The sequence below is a fragment of the Hyperoodon ampullatus genome (assembly GCF_949752795.1).
Source record: "Hyperoodon ampullatus genome assembly, chromosome: 1".
Lineage (NCBI taxonomy): Eukaryota > Metazoa > Chordata > Mammalia > Artiodactyla > Ziphiidae > Hyperoodon > Hyperoodon ampullatus.
In genome coordinates, this window is record NC_136914.1 from 203,737,119 (window position 1) to 203,753,813 (window position 16,695).

General features: G+C 57.5%; 1 protein-coding gene across 4 annotated transcripts in view; it reads right to left on the reverse strand.

The window, feature by feature from the left end:
- SH3PXD2A (SH3 and PX domains 2A) overlaps positions 1–16,695 on the reverse strand; it is a gene marked incomplete at its 5' end in the record, with an annotated part of 237,019 nt that overhangs the window by 13,084 nt on the left and 207,240 nt on the right. For 2 of the 4 annotated variants that reach the window (XM_079715283.1, XM_079715282.1), the window contains 2 exons: positions 4,827–4,910; positions 9,142–9,255. In XM_079715283.1, coding sequence (XP_079571409.1) covers positions 4,827–4,910; positions 9,142–9,255 — 198 coding nt within the window. The remainder of the gene's footprint in view (positions 1–4,826; positions 4,911–9,141; positions 9,256–16,695) is intronic. The other 2 variants (XM_079715284.1, XM_079715285.1) reach the window with 1 other exon arrangement.

Consider the following 16,695-nt stretch of genomic DNA (forward strand, 5'->3'; position numbering starts at 1 on the left):
CTCTCCCAGCCTCCCAGTCCAATAACTGCAGCCAGGCTGCCGGGGCCTGGAGTCCTCAGGGTCCCAGAAACTCCCTGGGCTGAGGGCAGGGCCACGAGGAACCTGGCCCTCCTGCGGCCCGAGTCAGGGAGTCTGAGAACAAACCCAGGCGTCCCCTCAATGTCTGGAGGCCTCAAGGCAAGCCCTCTCCTTCCTGAACATGCCACACGTCCATCTATGCCCCAGACCTGCTCTCCCAGCCTGTCTCCCACCTCAAACCCATAAACCCCTCCTCTGCCCAACCTTCTGACAGCTCCAGGGACACCTCAGCCTCCCCTGACCACTCATCTGATCACCTGATCACATAATTTCCCTGAGAGGATGCTATGGGCGTGGTTATGTGCCCTGTTAAGGGTCCAGGGGCCAAATGAGCAGGGGCAACACTGACTGCGGCACAATCAGGCGGGAGCCCTGGGGGGGCTGAGTTGACCACACAGCTTGGTGGAGCCCCTCTGGGAGCTGCCTGCTCTGGTCTCACAGTAGGACTGCACGCCCTCTTCTGGGCTCCCCAGGCACTGGGAGAGAGGCACCGTGGGGAGCTGGGCAGGAGCGTGGGGGGCAAGTGTGGGGAGGCTGGGCAGTTTGTGTCTTCCTGGGCCTCTCCTGGGCCTCTCTCCTGGCAGGGACCCTGTGCCTCCAGGGGAGTCCCTGCTCAGGCCTCCTGTCTGCTGGGGACTGGCAGACCCACAGCTGGCCGGCCACAGACACCCTGCCTCCTGGGGGGAGAGTCTCCCCAGAGGAATGGCTTGGGAAGGAACACCCAGCCCCACCTGTCCCCTCAGTGGAGGGTGAGCGGCAGAGGTTGGCACACACTCTGGGAGGGTCACCCTGAACCTGTGCTGTCCTCTCCGACCTGGATTCTCCCTGGGGGCTGAGACAGTGCCTGGCACACAGTAGGTGCTGCAAAGAGACTATGGAGTACATTGATGAGGACAAAGGTGTGTTGAGCCGGGGCACCGAGTGGGAGACTCTCTGAGCTCAAAATAGCAGGATGCTGGCACAGAACAGCTGGCTCTGAGACGGGCGCTCCCCACCCCCTCAGCTGGACCCTGCCAGGCAGCCTGCCTGAGCCTCTGGCAGTAGTGGGGGAGAGGGCAGCTGCCACCCTAACCCCCTGCTCAGGAGGGCCATCTGTTCATTCTTCCCTAGATTATCAGGGTCCTGTCTGCGGCCCTGTGCCGGGCGGAGATAGCAGCTTCCTCTGGGATGGAGGCAGCTGCCCTGCCAGGCCGCAAGGACAGAGCTGGCGGGCCGCTGGCCGAATCTGAAAGGCTGCCAAAGGGCAAAAGGTAGGTGATGCCCCACGGGAGCCTCCACAGTTCAGCACGCTCTTCTCAAATGCAAGCCTTTCTCAGCGTCAACTCGCTCCTGGAAGCTTTCAGATTCCAATCCAGCCATGCTGGGGAGAGCCGCCAAGACCGCCTCCGCCTGAGAACCTGGCCCTGCCAGATTCTGACTCGGGCCTTTGAGAAGGTCCATGTTTTATAGTCCAGCCCCCTGCGCTCCCGCCTATTCCTGGTCTCGCTCCATTTTCCAGTGGGACACCGTAAATCCTGGCCCGGGTGGTGGCCGGAGCGGCAGCGCCAGGCCCCAGGGACCCAGGGTTCTGACGCTTGGGTGAGCCGAGGCCTGGGCTCCACATTTTGCCTTTGCCCAGTTGGGCTATTTTTAAAAGCCTGTGGTTCGTGCAGGAAGCCATCATTAAAGTTTCCCTAGGCAAAGTTACTTTTGCAGAGAAAAATTACAGCCTTTCTCTTGGGCAGATCAGAGGAGCCCTTCTCTGCCCCACGGCAGAGGACAGGGCCTAGACTGCGTCATGGGGGCCAGGCCCCAGCACCAGCCTCCCCAGTCCCCAGTGTGCGTGCTGAGGACAGAGCCCCGAGGGCCATGTAAGCATCCTGCGTTCCCCTGCCCCTCCTGGTGGGCAGAACCAAGGACGTCCGTTTTACTCAGGAAAGCTGAGCTGCTCCTGCACAAAGCCCTCTTCATGGTGGCCCTGGGGCTGATGTGAACAGATGTCTGGGAGTTTATGCTCCCAGGAAGAGATCTGGCTGGCTTGGAGGCTCGTCCTACCCTGGCACTGTAGGTTCCAGGAGGTGAGAATTCAGAGCCCTGGTCCCAGGCAGGGCAACCCCTCCAGCTGGTGTGTTTGGGGGCTCGGTTTTCCGCCATGTTTGGCTGGGATGACAAAGGTGTGGGTTACCTATGTGTGGCCGCGTGCCCTGTGGGCCTCAGCTCCCTCCTCACAGGTTTCCCTGGGGGGAAAGCAGAGGCAGCCCCTCCACTGAACAGGGGCCACAAACCCCACCTTAGGGGGCCAGACAGGAGGATACCCAGACTGAAGGAAATGACCTTGGTTGGGGGGAGGGGGCTGAGTCGTTTGCGTTGCTTGGGGTCTCTAGAAGAGACGCCCCTTAGGAATCAAGTTGTGGGAAGGGGCCTGGGAGCTCTGGGGGGCACCTCTGGGCTTCTGGGAGGTGCTGACGCCAAGGTCACTCCGATATACCCTCGAAGGACGGTTGCCACCTCACCCCAGGGAGGGCTGGCCAGGCTGCCCACGGGGTGGGTAGGTGGCCGGGCCTGTTCTGGTTTTGAAAGCAGGGGCTGGAGAGCCCTGCTGTTTCCAAACCACAGACGCCTCCCCTTTCCAAACACTTTCCCCTCCGTCAGCAGTCTCCCTGGCTCCCCTCCCAGTCCCTACAACTTACCCAACCCCGATGCAAGAGGCCTTTTGATTCCAGAGGCCTGGTTGGCTCTGGGACTGGGGGAGTGGAGGCCCCAGGGAAGCACTGCTTTTCTCTTGTCTAGTTATATACGACCCACTGCCTGTTCCCCCCTCGTCAGCTCGGCTGTTTGCAGTGAAGTTTCTCCCAGCCAACTTCCTGCAAGTTTTTCTTGGCTGCCTGATTTAACTTAGCCCTAATTTAACTTAGGGCTAAGACTGGGAAATGATGTTGTTTAGGTCTCTTATTCAAGAGAGAGAAGTCGTGGGCCTGCATTTGCTTACATATTTACAAATGTGTGGCTGGCCACAGAATTATGCATTTAGTTGGGTATCTGTGTCTACTTACATCATGTTATGTTTATAACTGTAAATACTGTTGCCGATATACACGTGGTATAGGAGGTATGTATACGAGACCGCATACGAAGCTATACGTGTACTTGGGGGGTAGCTGCAGAGGTGTACCTATGATGTGGTTGTGTGGATAATGCATCTGTGACCGTGTAAATAATGCAAACGTGGAATGGTCTACGCGAGGCTGCGTAAGTGTGTACTGTGAGTGGCTGTGTGCACGGGACCGCAGACGTGCAGCTGTGTAGGGCCTGGATGGGACACTGTACCGTGGCCATGCCCGTGGCTCTCGGGGTTGTGTGCTGGCGGTCATGCTTCACCGATTGAAGTGTCCAAGAGTCCATGTGGTTGTGGAGACAAGAGGTGTGTTTGGGGTTCAGTGTGTGATGGTGTTTGGAGCAGATGTGGGACGGGATGGGGACAGGCCAAACCTTCCACCCTGCTCTTTTTCCAGGCCAGTGTCCCACTCTCCTTTGCTGCCAAGGCTCAGGGCTGCTTCCCAGCCTGGCCCCCCAGCTATGCTGCCCCACCCGTCCTACCTCTAGGGTGCCTTTGCTTCACATTCAGCCTGTTCCCTCTGCTTCCACGACTTGGCCCCCTGCCCTGCGCCAGCACCCAGGGTCCAACCCACACTCCACCCTCAGGACAAGCTGGGACCCCTCGCAGCCAGTGCTCTGAGCCTGATGCTGAGCCAGCCACGGGTGGTGGCCACCCCTGAGTCCAGGCTTGCTGCTGCCTGGGGCTTGGGGCAGATACCAAAACAGGGTCTCACAGTGGTTCAGGAACAAGCTTTGGGGGTAGGGTGCGAGTCATGGGGCATCCCTGCTAATTCTGGAAAAGCTAATGCTTATTACACACCCTTCCGGCTGTGCCGTCACCGTCCGGAACACATACCCTCCACTCTCCTTGAGGCAGGAGAAATGGGCCACCCACTGGCCTTGGGGCTCTGGAGGTGTTTAGAGGTTTGTTCAGAGGCCTGTCCCTAATTTCCCTGCCTCACAAGCTCTTGGATGTTGGAAAGGCCCTGGACTGGCAAACGTCTTGGTTCCTAATCAGCCTGTATGGCAGGCCAGGGGCTTCCCTGGAATAGTCTTGGTCAGGCTCAAGTCCCAACAGCTAGTGCTGGGGCTGCTGGAGCCCCCAGCTGGACCTGACCCCACCATCAGAACTTGTTGAGGCTGTGCCCTGGGGCCCGGCTGTGTCTGGGTTTTGTTCCTTCTCTAGTTTCCCTGGAGCTGAATGAGGAGATTGTGAGCTGCTCCTTCTTCCTACACTGTCCCTAAGTAATTGCTAGAATAGCTCTGGCCAAGGGAGCCCTTCCTCAGAGGAGGGAGGCAATGAAGGGCAGGTGTGAGGGGCACGGCCCAGGCAGAGACCCAGACACGCTCAGTTCTCTCAATCTGAAGCTTCAGGGTAAATGTGGCCTTTCTTAGAGTCCAGCTGCCCCCATAATCCTGTCCTAAGTCCCATGACCCCTGCCCCCAGGATGCTGGCCAAAGACAGAGCTGCCCCCATTGTCACCCCGATTCCCAAGCGGCCCCTGCGCCCCCCTCCCGCCAGCTAGAGTAGGTGAGAGGAAAGTCTGGCTGGTGAATCTGGGTAAGGAGGCCACAGGGCAGAGAGAAGCAGAGCCCAGGAAGGAGGAGAAGTGTTAGTGAGAGAGAGAGAGGCAGCAGCTTTGGGTGAGGAGAAGCCGGCCCCGCATCGTCACCTCGGCTGTGCTGCCTGTTGACCATCCCGCCCAGGGTCCACCGGCGATCCAGGCGCCGCAGATGGGCCTTGCGTCTCTTGGACACTGGTGTGGGAGATGGCGATGGAACACGCGGCCGACGGGAACCGGCGGAGAGAATGGACATGAGCATGAGATGGGATGGGTGGGGAAGGGATGGAGGGAGGGAAGGTTCGCACCCCCAGGTCTTCACCGCCTGGACTGAGCCCCGGTGGCACATGCCTGCTGGAGGGGCGCGGATCTGACCAGTGGCAGGACGCTGGCAGGTGGGGAATAACTCAACCAAAGCCAAATTGCACGGGTTATGCCCCCGAGCCTGGGAGGGGCTAGGAATTTAGAATCCCAGCACCTGAGAGGGGAAGAGGAGCCTTGGCTCCAGCCCAGTGCAAGGAGGACCCTTGGCTGCAGCCCTAGGGGGAGGACACGGCTCCCACCAATGCTGGGCAGTGATGGTTCCCAGGAGGGTGTGCCCCACTCTCCACCAGGGCTCACATCCACCTGTTCCCCTGCCCCCACTCACTAAGCAAGTCCTGCTTGTGAACCTGCCACCACGGGCCAGGCACTGCGGGTAGAAGAATAAATGTGCCCAGCAGAGACGTGGGGTCTCTTCCTTGGGGGGCTTATAACTCTCACCATCCTGGGTTGGTTTATGTCTTTGCTTTTTCAGTCACCCCCAATGGATCAAGTCTGTTGAGGGCTAAGACTCTGCATCTCTGCGTCCCCAGGGCCTGGCACGGGGCCTGGCACGGGGCTGATCCTTCAGAAATGATGCCGAGTGAAGCACACACAGTAGGATGCCACAGGCCTTGGTCTGTTCCTTCCCCACATGCTACCCGCTGGATTTCTGACAACGGAGGACCTGCCTCCCAGCTTTTCACTGCTCCACACTCCTTTCATCTGCACAGGTCCTCTGGCTGCTATGGACAAGCTCCATATGCCCCCCGCCTTCCTATGGGACGCCCAGGTGGATCGGGGCCCCCACCTGCTGGCACTGCAGAAGGAGGGTGCCAGGCTGCCCAGGTCTGGGGGAGGGAGGCCAGCACTTAAGAGTCAAACTGTCCAGACACAACTGAGCCACATCCCCCCAGGGCCTCCTGGGAAGTACTTATTTTTCCAGAGGGAGAAGAGAAGCCTGTTTGACCTGCTTCTTGTAAGCAGGAGGCCTGGACAAAAGGTTAGGGGTATGGATTCAGTCCAGGCTGCACTGCCAGGTTACTGTGTCACCCTGGCAGGCTGCCATCCCTCCCTAAACCTCTGTTTCCTCATCTGTCTTTGGGGTTGACACCACCTGCCCTGGCGTGAAATAAGACAGGGACTGGACGGGCTCTGTGGAATGGAGATGAGGTCTTGTGTGAGGTCAGACCGGGAGGAACCTGGACAGCTGACCTCCTGGGGGTGTGTCCACCTGGTTTCTCTGTGGGCAGAGGAGCTTCACTTCAGCTGATGCCCAGCCTGGGGCCACCTTAGCAGTAAGTGACATTTACCCGGTTTAAACCAGGTACCAAGACCATCTCACTGGAGCCTCACAGAAGCCCCACATAGCTGGCACTCTCCCCATTCTAGAAATGGGAGGCCAGAGGCACAGGGATGTTCAGGAACCCTCTGAGTCACACACCCGAGTGTCAAGGCGGCACGCAAATCCACGCAGTCTGGCTCTGGAGCCTGGACTCTAGACCCTGCGCCCTTTAGGCACCAACAGTGGAGAAGGCCTGGACCCTGGGGCCAATGCCAGCCCAGGGAGAAAGGCAGGTCATTGCCGGTGGCTGCAGGGCGCAGGGCACAGGCAGAGACCCAGGTTCGGGTCTTGGCTCTGCCACTAACTGATCTGGGGACTCCATGGAGGTGACACCCCTCTAGGCCTCCACTTCCTCACCTCTGAGGTGATGCGCCTCACTGAAGCACCCTGCCAACGTCGGGCCTGGACCCTCCTCATCAGCAATGGACAAGAGGGTCTCAGCCCCCACCTCGGCCCTCCTGCCCCCTACTGAAACATTTCTGCATTCTCCACAGCACACCTGGCTTCAGGAGAAACATGAACATATGCCAGAATATCTGATAATAGAAATAAACCGAAACAGCCTCTTTTCTTTCCGAAGCAATGGAACATGAGCTGTTCGGGAAGCTCTGATGGGATGAAGGCTTCCAATTTCTGCCTATAGAGCTCAGGGGACCTACAGTGGGATGGCAACAGGGCTGGGGTAGAGATGGCCAGAGATGGGACCAGGGTGGGCTGATCTCTTAGCCACATGGCTGCCAGTGCAGACTGGCGGACACACCACAGCTGTTGGGCCTTGGGCTGGGGTACTGAGTCCTGAGCCTTTCCGTACAGCTGCGGGGAGATGCCCACGATGTGATGATGGAACTCACAGCTGCCCAAATGTTGCCAGGGGTGCTGGCATACAGGTCCTATCGACGTGTGCAGAGGAACCTATTATCAGGAGGTTCGCCCTGAGCATACACACGCACGTGGACATACACACCCGCCCCCGCCCCCGCTTGAAGGCGGAACCTCCACTGGCTGCCTGGTTCTTACTCCATGGAGGTCAAAATTCTCTATAACCTGTTACTGCTTGTTCTGTGCAAAGCACCCAATCTCTCTTCAAACCAGCCTGGTAGCATCAGTGCCCATGCACCTCTCAGCCTCCTTCCTGCCCACTTGGTGTCCTGGTCCTCCAGCATCTACCTGACGTCTCCACTCTGACTCTCTTGGCATCACCTTTTCAGGTGGGGCTCCAATTCCACACACACAGACACACATACACCCTCCTAGAATTGCTCACAAGAAAATGCTCACGGAGAGGCATGCGGCACGGTGGGAAGACCACTGGCGGAGGAGGCTGACCAGGGCTCAAGCCTTATGAGGACAAATACATATCTAAATATTTGCAGCCTCAGTTCCTGCATCTGGAAAATGGAGATGGTGACAGAGCCTTCCCAGGGCGGTGAGGGCATTTCAAGTACCAGGGCAGACACCTAGGAGTGAGTGAGACCTCAGTACACTCTAGGGATTGTTATTTCTGAAAAGCCCTGGGATACCCCCCAGAATGTGGAACTAGATAGGAGGTGAGGCCTGGTGACTGCAGACAAAACAGACCGGACCCAGCTCAGGGGCTAAGACCCTGCATCGCTGCAGAGGTGAGAGGGAACCAGAGATGAGATGGGGGACAGGCTCATCCCCTGGGCTCGGGGAGCAGCCAGGAAAGACTGAGTACCTGGCCTGAACGTGCCAGCCCTTCTCAGTGGGGCCTGGTCTCTGGAAACCTGTCACAAGGCAGACATGCACTGCAGGGGCTGCAGTACTGGTCAAGGGACTGAAATACAGCATTTACATGGGAGGAAGGGCGGGGCTCCAACTGCCTGCCTGCAGAGTAACCGACGTTTGGGGGAAGGATGAATACGGAGCTGGGGCTCGGCAGGCCGCTAATTTGGGCCTGGGCCGTGTGGAACGGGGTGGGAGGGGCAGGCCTGGAGGTGGCCTGAGCCCCGGGTGGCAGGCATGCATCCCCCTGGCTCTCAGATGTGCCCATTTGGACGGTCCCCACTGACCGTTAGGGCAAGCGTTCCTGCTGCTAGAATAAGGGAGGCTTGGAAGTCACTAGGAGCAGGCAGCCGGGAAGAGGGTGGCTCAGACTCGCTGGGCTCTGGCAGCCTGCTCTGGGGAATACCCAAGTCCACGGATAGGCTGAACAGGCCAGTGCTGGCTGGGGTTGGGAGCGGGGGCAGGCTCCTTGGAATGCACTGGAGAAAACCCCAGAAAAACCTCACCAGGGCAGAGCTAATGAGAGAGGCTGACGGTGCAGGGGCTGGAGCCATCCCCGGGTTCCTGCAACACTGAGAAATGATTCACACACCTGCCCTCCATGTCTGCACAGACTGTGCACGGCAGGAAGTTGTGTGCACACAGTCCCTTTGGGGTCGTCCCTGTCGCAGAGAGCACAGTGTGGGATGAGGGGGGCAAAGGTGGATCTCTGTGGGGACCCCCAGAGGAACCCAGGCCTGCTGGTGGGGACAGGGACCAGCCCTAAGACCCTTCTCCCCAGTCTCTGCCCCAAAGTTGCCAAAACCTGAGATCCACACCCCACGGGAATCTCCCCTCTAATTTTAGCCCCATGTGGGACCAGCAAGGACAGACCTGGCATAGGAGGTGAGCTTGTGGGTTGGCCTCAGTGACACGGGATCCTGGGAGAAGCAGGGGGGGAGACATGATCCATATCGTTTTAGAGCTTCTGATGGTTTTAGGGAGAAGGGTGGGAAAGCTGCGTCATCTCCCTGACCCCTTGAACCTGCAGGAGCTTACCTTCCCCAGTCTTGGAGGTGTTGATATCTGAGTCGTCCCGAGTACCATTCTGGGCCTCCAGGTAGGTGGCAGGGACCCAGCCCTGTTCCTCAGAGGTGCTCACGAACCACCAGCCTGCAGCGGGGACAAGAGAGCAGCCATGAGAGCCCAGCAGATGGCAGAGGTGGATGGGGCCAGGACGAGGAGGGAAGGAGCAGCGTGGAGGCGAGGGCACAGAGCCCCACGGCCTGGGTGCCTGGCAAACGTCTTGCCCACGTCCAGCCTCCTGGAGCCCAGGCTCCTCGCTGAGAAAGAAGAAACCAACACGCTCCCTGAGAAGAGGGCCTGATGGATCGCAATCCACTCACACAGCATTTGATTAAAAAAATTGAAAATGAAATTGACACAATGATATGCCCAACACGTGAAAGTTACCTTGCAGGAAAGGTCAAGGGAGCTCCGACCAAACACAGAGATGGTGTAGGGTCTTTCAAGCCCACTAAGACCACCGGTGTGACCTGGAGTTGGACCAATTTCTCTGCTTTTAAAGGCACCCTGGGGGTAAAGGCCTCACAGATACGTTCTAATGGTCACTGCTCCTGCTCCCCACCTCGGGTCAGTGGTATTTTCCCATCAGTGCTACTCACAGCTGCCCTTCAGTATGTTGACAACTCAACCACAGTAAGTGGGCGCTGCACCCTTGAGTGACCCTTGAGGGACCCTTGAGGGTTGTGGCCAAGTGATAACGGCTCATTCATTTTCTTCCCCCTTTGCTGGCTCGTTCATTCATCATTCAAATAAACGCTGAGCAAAAGTACTCCAAACTTGGTGGCACCAGTTCTCTTTTCTGTCCATGACAGAGCTCAGCATGTCCAAACCTGGACTGGAGCCTGTCAGGAGACCCCAGGGTTCCTCCCTGGCCAGCACTGAGGCCCCATCACCACGTGGCCACAGCAGTGAGTGGCTGCCCAAGGAGGGGCACAAGGGGACCTCCAGGTGCTCCCAGCTGGGCTTAGCCCTGGGAGGTGGTGGAGGCTGCCTGGGGGCTGCTGTGACAGCAATGGAGAGGGATGGACAACCAAAGTCCCACCACTGCACAGGACCTCAGCACCCAGGGTCAGCACCTAGGTCTTCAACTTCCGATGCCCCACGTCACAGGCCTGGGAGAGCAAACAGCCTGTGGTCTAGTCTTGAATGCCCACTGCACCCCACCCTTTCCAGGAAGTTCCACAACACTCTGTGAGCAGCTGTGCAAAACCTATGAGACACCATGACAGCTGTATGATACCATAATGTTGGATACATGTCCTTATACGTTTGTCCACACCCACAGAACGTCTAGCACCAAGAGCGAGCCCTAATGTAAACTAGGGACTCTGGGTGACTAGGATGTGTCAATGCAGGTTCATCAGTTGTAACAAATGCACCACTCTGGTGCGGGAGGTTGAGGATGGGGCAAGCTGTGCGTGCGTGGGGGCAGGTGTGTATGAGACACCTCGGTACCTTCCACTCAATTTTCCGGGGAACCTAAACTGCTCTAAAAAAACCAAAGTCTTCAAAAAAAAGTTTAAGAGAAAGTCTCAGACAACGGTCTGGACTTCTGTGGTCACTGCCCCTCCGGAACCTGGGATAGATGCCTTCTTTCCCTCCCTCTGCCAGATTCAGGTCAATTCCCTTGTCCTTCCCCCAAGTGGGATGGGTGTGGGCCACCTTCACAACACCCACGGCCACGTGCACCCTCTGGGCCTACCTGCCTGGGGCAGCACCGCCATCCTCCCTGACACCCAGGCCACAGCGGCACAGCTGCTCAGAAGGCTGTGGCTGAGAGACTCCAAAGAAGCCAGAGGGGTCTCTGCCTGGGATGTCTTCTCCCCTTCTCGCAGGCTCTGGGGGAACACTCTCAGGAACCCCAACAGTCTCTGCCAAGAGGCCCCGGGCCCAGTGTTCTTCCACAGAGCCCGACTGGAGGTCACGGGACAGAGCTCCCGACCTCGTAGAGGCTCCTGCCCTGCGGCCCCGCCTCCTAGGCCACAGGAGTCGTTCTGACTCGTCTGCCACTTCCCCGGACACTGTAATGGTTCAGGGGCTTTTCCAGGAACTGACATGGGTGCTCTGGCGACCTGAACCCTAAATCCCACGTTAACCAGGAATCGCAGGGGTGTGTGGGAAGAGACGTCCTGAGAGTTAAGTCAATAAAACAAAGTCAGGAGATGGAGAAAGTCAGTCCTGATGACCATGACTGGACCCTGGGGCGCAGGTGTGCTAAAGCTAGACTGCCCTGTTGGACTTGCTAATTACAGTGAGCCAGTGACCTTCCTGGGCTGTTCAACTGAGCCAGAGCGGGTTTCACTCACTCACTAATGCCACCCCTACCCAGCAATTAGCAAGGTTCATAATCGAAGGTCCACCATCATGAGTCAAGTCTGGAGAACAAAACCCAAGCCCACTGGGCACCTGCCACCACGGATTTTGGCATGTAAGGATGAAGCCCTCTGAGACACTCTGGGTAAGCGGTCCCTCCCCGACCTCCCGCTCACAGGATAAGCTCCAAGAGCCCCAAAGAGCAGGCATCACAATTCCCAACTTGGAGTCACTTTTGGGAGGGTCTAGAAGGCTGAGGCTCTCACATGCCTGCCCAGGTCCAGGTCCCAATGCCAAAAGCTCAAAGGTTTTGGTTACCACACCCTCCAGACCCTCACCAAACTGTGTCTGGGGAGATGAAAGACCAGTCCCAGCCTCCAAAGCCAAGCCAAGTCCCAGTAGGCCAAGGAAGTGCCCTGAAGGCCTAGTCTCAAAGGGAAGCTCTTCCCAGGAGAGGGTTTCCCCAGGATGGGCCCAGGCTGGGGCCAGGGACCTTATTGTCATCAGACAGAACAGGGATGTGCCTGGAGAAACAGCGGAGGTTGGATGCATGTGTCTCGTGGAGGATTTGCCAAGATCTCTCCCATGCCCAGCCCCTCTCAGCCTCTCTTTCTACACCAAGGTGTGTCCACCACCAACTCCACCCTCTGAAACAACCTACTTGCTGTCTCAGTAGGAGCACAGTCTTTCCTTTCCTTGTGTGACCCCATGGCTTCCCAGGAAAGAAGGCGACTTGGTGATCTCCTGATGGCTGGGCTGACTGTCTCCTAAGCCCTCTCTCTACTTCTGGAATCTGGGCTCCAAAGTCATCCTCAGCAGAGGTGAAGGAGGCAAGCCCCTCCATGGGTACCAGGAGGGCTTGCAGGGGATTTCTCCATCAGTCCCAGCCAAGCTTGTCTGTGTCCTCACATGTGTGAAGCAAGCCCACCAGCCTGCTGACCTCTTGCTGTCCCCTCTCCTGACCTCTTCCCATGGCCATCTCCAGACCAGGGCCCTGCATGGACCTTTCTCCTTGGCTCCAAGGGCCTCATAATCCCAGGATTTAGGGCTCTTTTCTGCTGGTGGCATCATTTCCCCTCCCTCCTAACTTCACACTTTTGCAACCTTCCATGTACTTTCTGTTCCCTCCCTCCCCCCAGGAGCCAGAGATGGGTGATGGAGGGATGGATCTGGACTTGTCCGTGCAGAGAATCTCCCAGGGGCAGGGCAGGGCTGGCCCTCCTCCTACCTCTGCTGCATAGGCCTGGCACTCAGGGTGAGCTGGGCAGGGACTTGCCGAGGGGCTGAGAGTGGGGCCGAGGTGCCCAATGGGCAGGGCAGCACGATGGTCTGCGCCTCACACCACCTGGGTGCCCCTTGGAGGTGCCAGGGCTGTCTTGAGTCCTTCCCACCTCAAAATCTCTGTTGCACCACGAGTTTCTATGGAGCGTGGGCCACATTACTGGCTGACTGTGATCATCGCACCCCAGGGCAGCAACTTAGGATCCTATTCTCCTGCTGCACTCCCAAGACTTGGGGCTGAGACTCTCACCATCCTCACGGCTTTGTGGACCTGCCGACCTTGCCCGAGAACATTGGCCTGGACTTCCATTCCAGCCCTGACACACGCAGAGCTGGGCTGTGTGGCTTCAAGTCTCAGGTCCCTCCTGCACCAGGCCCTGCGGAGAAGAGCTCCCCACTGGCTGGGCTGTAGGCACCTCCGCGAAGCAAAGGTGGACAGGCTCAGTCACTGCCCAGACAGGTGTGGCTGAACAGGGGCAGAGGTGCCCTACCCAGCTACACGCAGACCTCCTGGGAGCCCTGGTGTGAGTCACACAGTTGGGCCTCTGGGGGAGGCTCCCGGGGCCTGCACCCACCTACAGCTGCTGACAGGCCTCTCCCAGATGCCAGCAGCTCAGACGTCAAATGCTGCAACTGGGGCTCCTGACCAAGGTCACTGTTGCTCCACCAAGGAGCAATTAGAACCTGAACCACTGTGGGGGCAGCCCAGCTGGCCAAGAGGACTCAGACGTCAGCCAGCCCTCAGGGCTCCCAGGCTCCCCTCCAGCACACACCGTGTCCTTGTTCCTGCAGAGGCACATAGTGGGAGGTAGGTTATGTCCACACACACATGCGTGGATGGCTGCCTGTGCACCTGGAACAGAGGTGTGTCTGTACATGCATCACATGATGATGATTACGGTCAGATGCTGAGAAGAACACTCTGTCAGGAGCTAACATTACACACATTACTTGATTTCATCTTCAAGAACCTTATGTTTTACTATCGTCATCATCCCCACTTGACAGATGTGGAAACTGAGGCAGAATAGATCACAATTAGGAAGACGCAGAGCTGGACTCAAAACCAAGCAGTCCAGCTTCACGACCCATATTCTTAACCACCACAGAAGTGGAGTATGTGCACATCTGTGGTACGCAAAAGCGCAGACGTGACTCCCTGAGAACGAGGGTCCCTGAATACTGGTGCTTTATACATGTGCCACCTGTGAGTGGGTATGTCCACGTCGCTGAGCATTTGCTTTCTGTGCGTACACCATGAGTCCAGTCGCAGGTTTGAGAGTCTATGTCTACAGGTGAGGATCCTCTGGGGGTAGAGGGTAATAATTAGGAATCTAGGGTCAGAAAGACTCAAATTCAGGTCCTGGCATGCAACTTCCTAGCTGTGTGATTTGGGGAAAATTACTAAACCTTTCTGAGCCTCAGTCTCCCCTCTCTGATATGGGAGTAATAAACTGAGCCCACCTCCTAAGGTTGTTGAAATGAACAGATGAGACATAAGTAGCTTAGCTTGGGGCCTAGCACAGAGTAGGAGCTGAAAACCCTGAGCTCTGATCAGGGTGGTGGTGGGTATTTGGTATTCTAGACTAACCGAGTCAGCATCCATGGGTGGCCAGGTGGTGTGTGTGCCCAAGGAGTGTGGCAGGAGGTACTCAATACAGCTTGGTGAACTGACATGTGTGTGTGTTTACTGCTATCTATGGAATTTGGGGACTGTCTTCAGGGGGTTCAGAAGAATGGAAGGCTATCTTTTGCAATATGGCTTGCTCTTTTCTCAGCTGATGCAATGCATGAAAGCAAGCATGGTGAGAAATGGGGCTGGGGGGAGATGTCCCTGGGGTTTTCCTCCTTGCCCTACATGTCTCAGGGCCCCCTCGGCCTGGCTCCTGTCCTTCAGCTCACACAGCTCCCCAGCACAGAGGTCCTGCAGCCTCCTTTCTCCTTTAGGAAGCCCTCCCTAACTGACCCCCAAGTCCCAATAGCGTCCAAAGCATCACCCCCACAATTCACAGCAGCTTATGCACTCTGAGAATAAGTCTCGTTGGGACTCTAAGTATCTCGTCGATTTTGTCTCTAGGGCAGAGCTCAGCTTGCAGCAAGCAGAACAGCAGATGAGGAAACTGAGGCACAGAGCCTAAGTGCTGGAGCCAAAGATCTGACTCTGAATCCCATCTTTGCCACTTCCATGCTCTGTGGCCTCAAGAAAGTGACCTAACCTTTCTGAGCCTTGGTTTCTTCATCTGTAAAATGGTAAGACTACCACACAGGCTAGCGTGAGGATGAGATAAAGAACATTGCGTGGGGTCTGGCACACCAGCAGGCGCCCATTAAATGGAAGCCATGAGCTTTACTGAATGAAGGACTAAAGCCATAGGACGTGGGAGGTAAGGTGGCCAGCACTCGTGGATGCCCAGGGACCAGCCTGAGCCACAATATCTCACATCCTCGGAAGATGGATCCAAACTCCAAGCTGGCCTCTGCTACCCTTCCTCTTCTATCCTCCTAGCCTCCGTTCTTGGGAAAGGAAATTCAGCAAGGTTCTACTAAAGGACTGAGCTTTGGACTGATGAAGTGGCCACACCTGTGCCCAGTTGGGGCCAGTTGTTCCCCGACAGGCTGCCAGACTTGGCCTTTTCCCAAGAGGTCAACCCTGGTTCCCAGGCAAGAGGGGAGCAGGCTCTCTTTTGTTGTGGGGGCAGAGGACTTAGTGGAGAGCCCCCAAGGGGCCTGGGCTAGCTGGGAGGCCCCTTACACGCCCTGGAACCCCAGCCCGGCAGCCATGCTCTACCAGCGCCAGCCAGGCCACTGCTCAGGTAGGTCTTCCCAGCTGGAGTGCCTTATGATGAGATGCCCCCCAGACGGGGCAAGAGAGGGCTACCATGTCCATTCTTTTGAATGGGAAACTGCAAGCTGATGTCCAGGAGCACTCAGATGCCAGACGTACAGGAGAAGGCTTCCTTCTGGCAGCTCCAGGCTAAGCCCCCGGGCTGGGGACATTGTCTGGGAGCTGAACTGGCCAAGCGTCCGAGAGCCGCCTCATGCTGGCCTCTCCTTCTGTGAGGACCGCGTGTCCACAGTGCCAGAGAAGAACAGAATTCAGCGAGGCTGGCCTATAGGCCAGGGCCCAGCCCTCTCCAGGAGACAAAGGCCCAGAAAGAACAGCAAGGTCAAGGTCACCTGTCATAGCATCCGACCGGCTCAGTGGGACTCACTATAACCCACTTCACAATGGCTCAGGGGCCGAGGGTGGGAGAAGGCAGCACCAGGTGGCCTGGCCAGCACCTCCAGCTCAGGGCAGCGCTGGAGGACTCCCCACACCAGGTGGGGCAGGGAGCCCCTCAGCCACAGCAGGCAAAAGCTCGGGCCCAGAAGGCGGGCTCTCCCTCTGTCCAGGCTGAGCGTAGTCCTTAGCTGTTGGGCCAATTTCAAAGCCCTTTCAAACTGACTCTAACTGGGGTGGAAAGGGTGGAGCTAGAAACAGAGTGAGGCATGGACACACACACAGGGAGTCAGAGATGGAGACAGAGGGAGGGGAATGGGAGGACTTGGGAGAGGGACTGGGGGCCTTAGCCTCTCTAGAAGGGGGCTGAGCCTGGCCATGGGTGGCAGGAAGTGATGGGCACTCCCAGGCCACTGCTGTCCCCAGGGTGACCAGGCCACAATGGCCTCCTTAATGAGAGTGGATAATGAGCTCATTAGGGCCAGAGGAGGCCAGCTGCATGCAATCAGAATGTGAATAAAGTCCTCTGAGGTCACAGCTCCGACTAGAACAAGACAGCTGGTGGGGGAGGGGGACCCCACTCCTCCTTCTCCCTCTGAAACTGCCCCTGTCCTTTGCGGAGCCGTCCTCCATGAGGTCTCCCCAGCCTGCTCACCCCAGGACTCAGCCCGCAGGCACCTCTTAGCCCCTCTTCCAAGACAGACCTCAGTTTG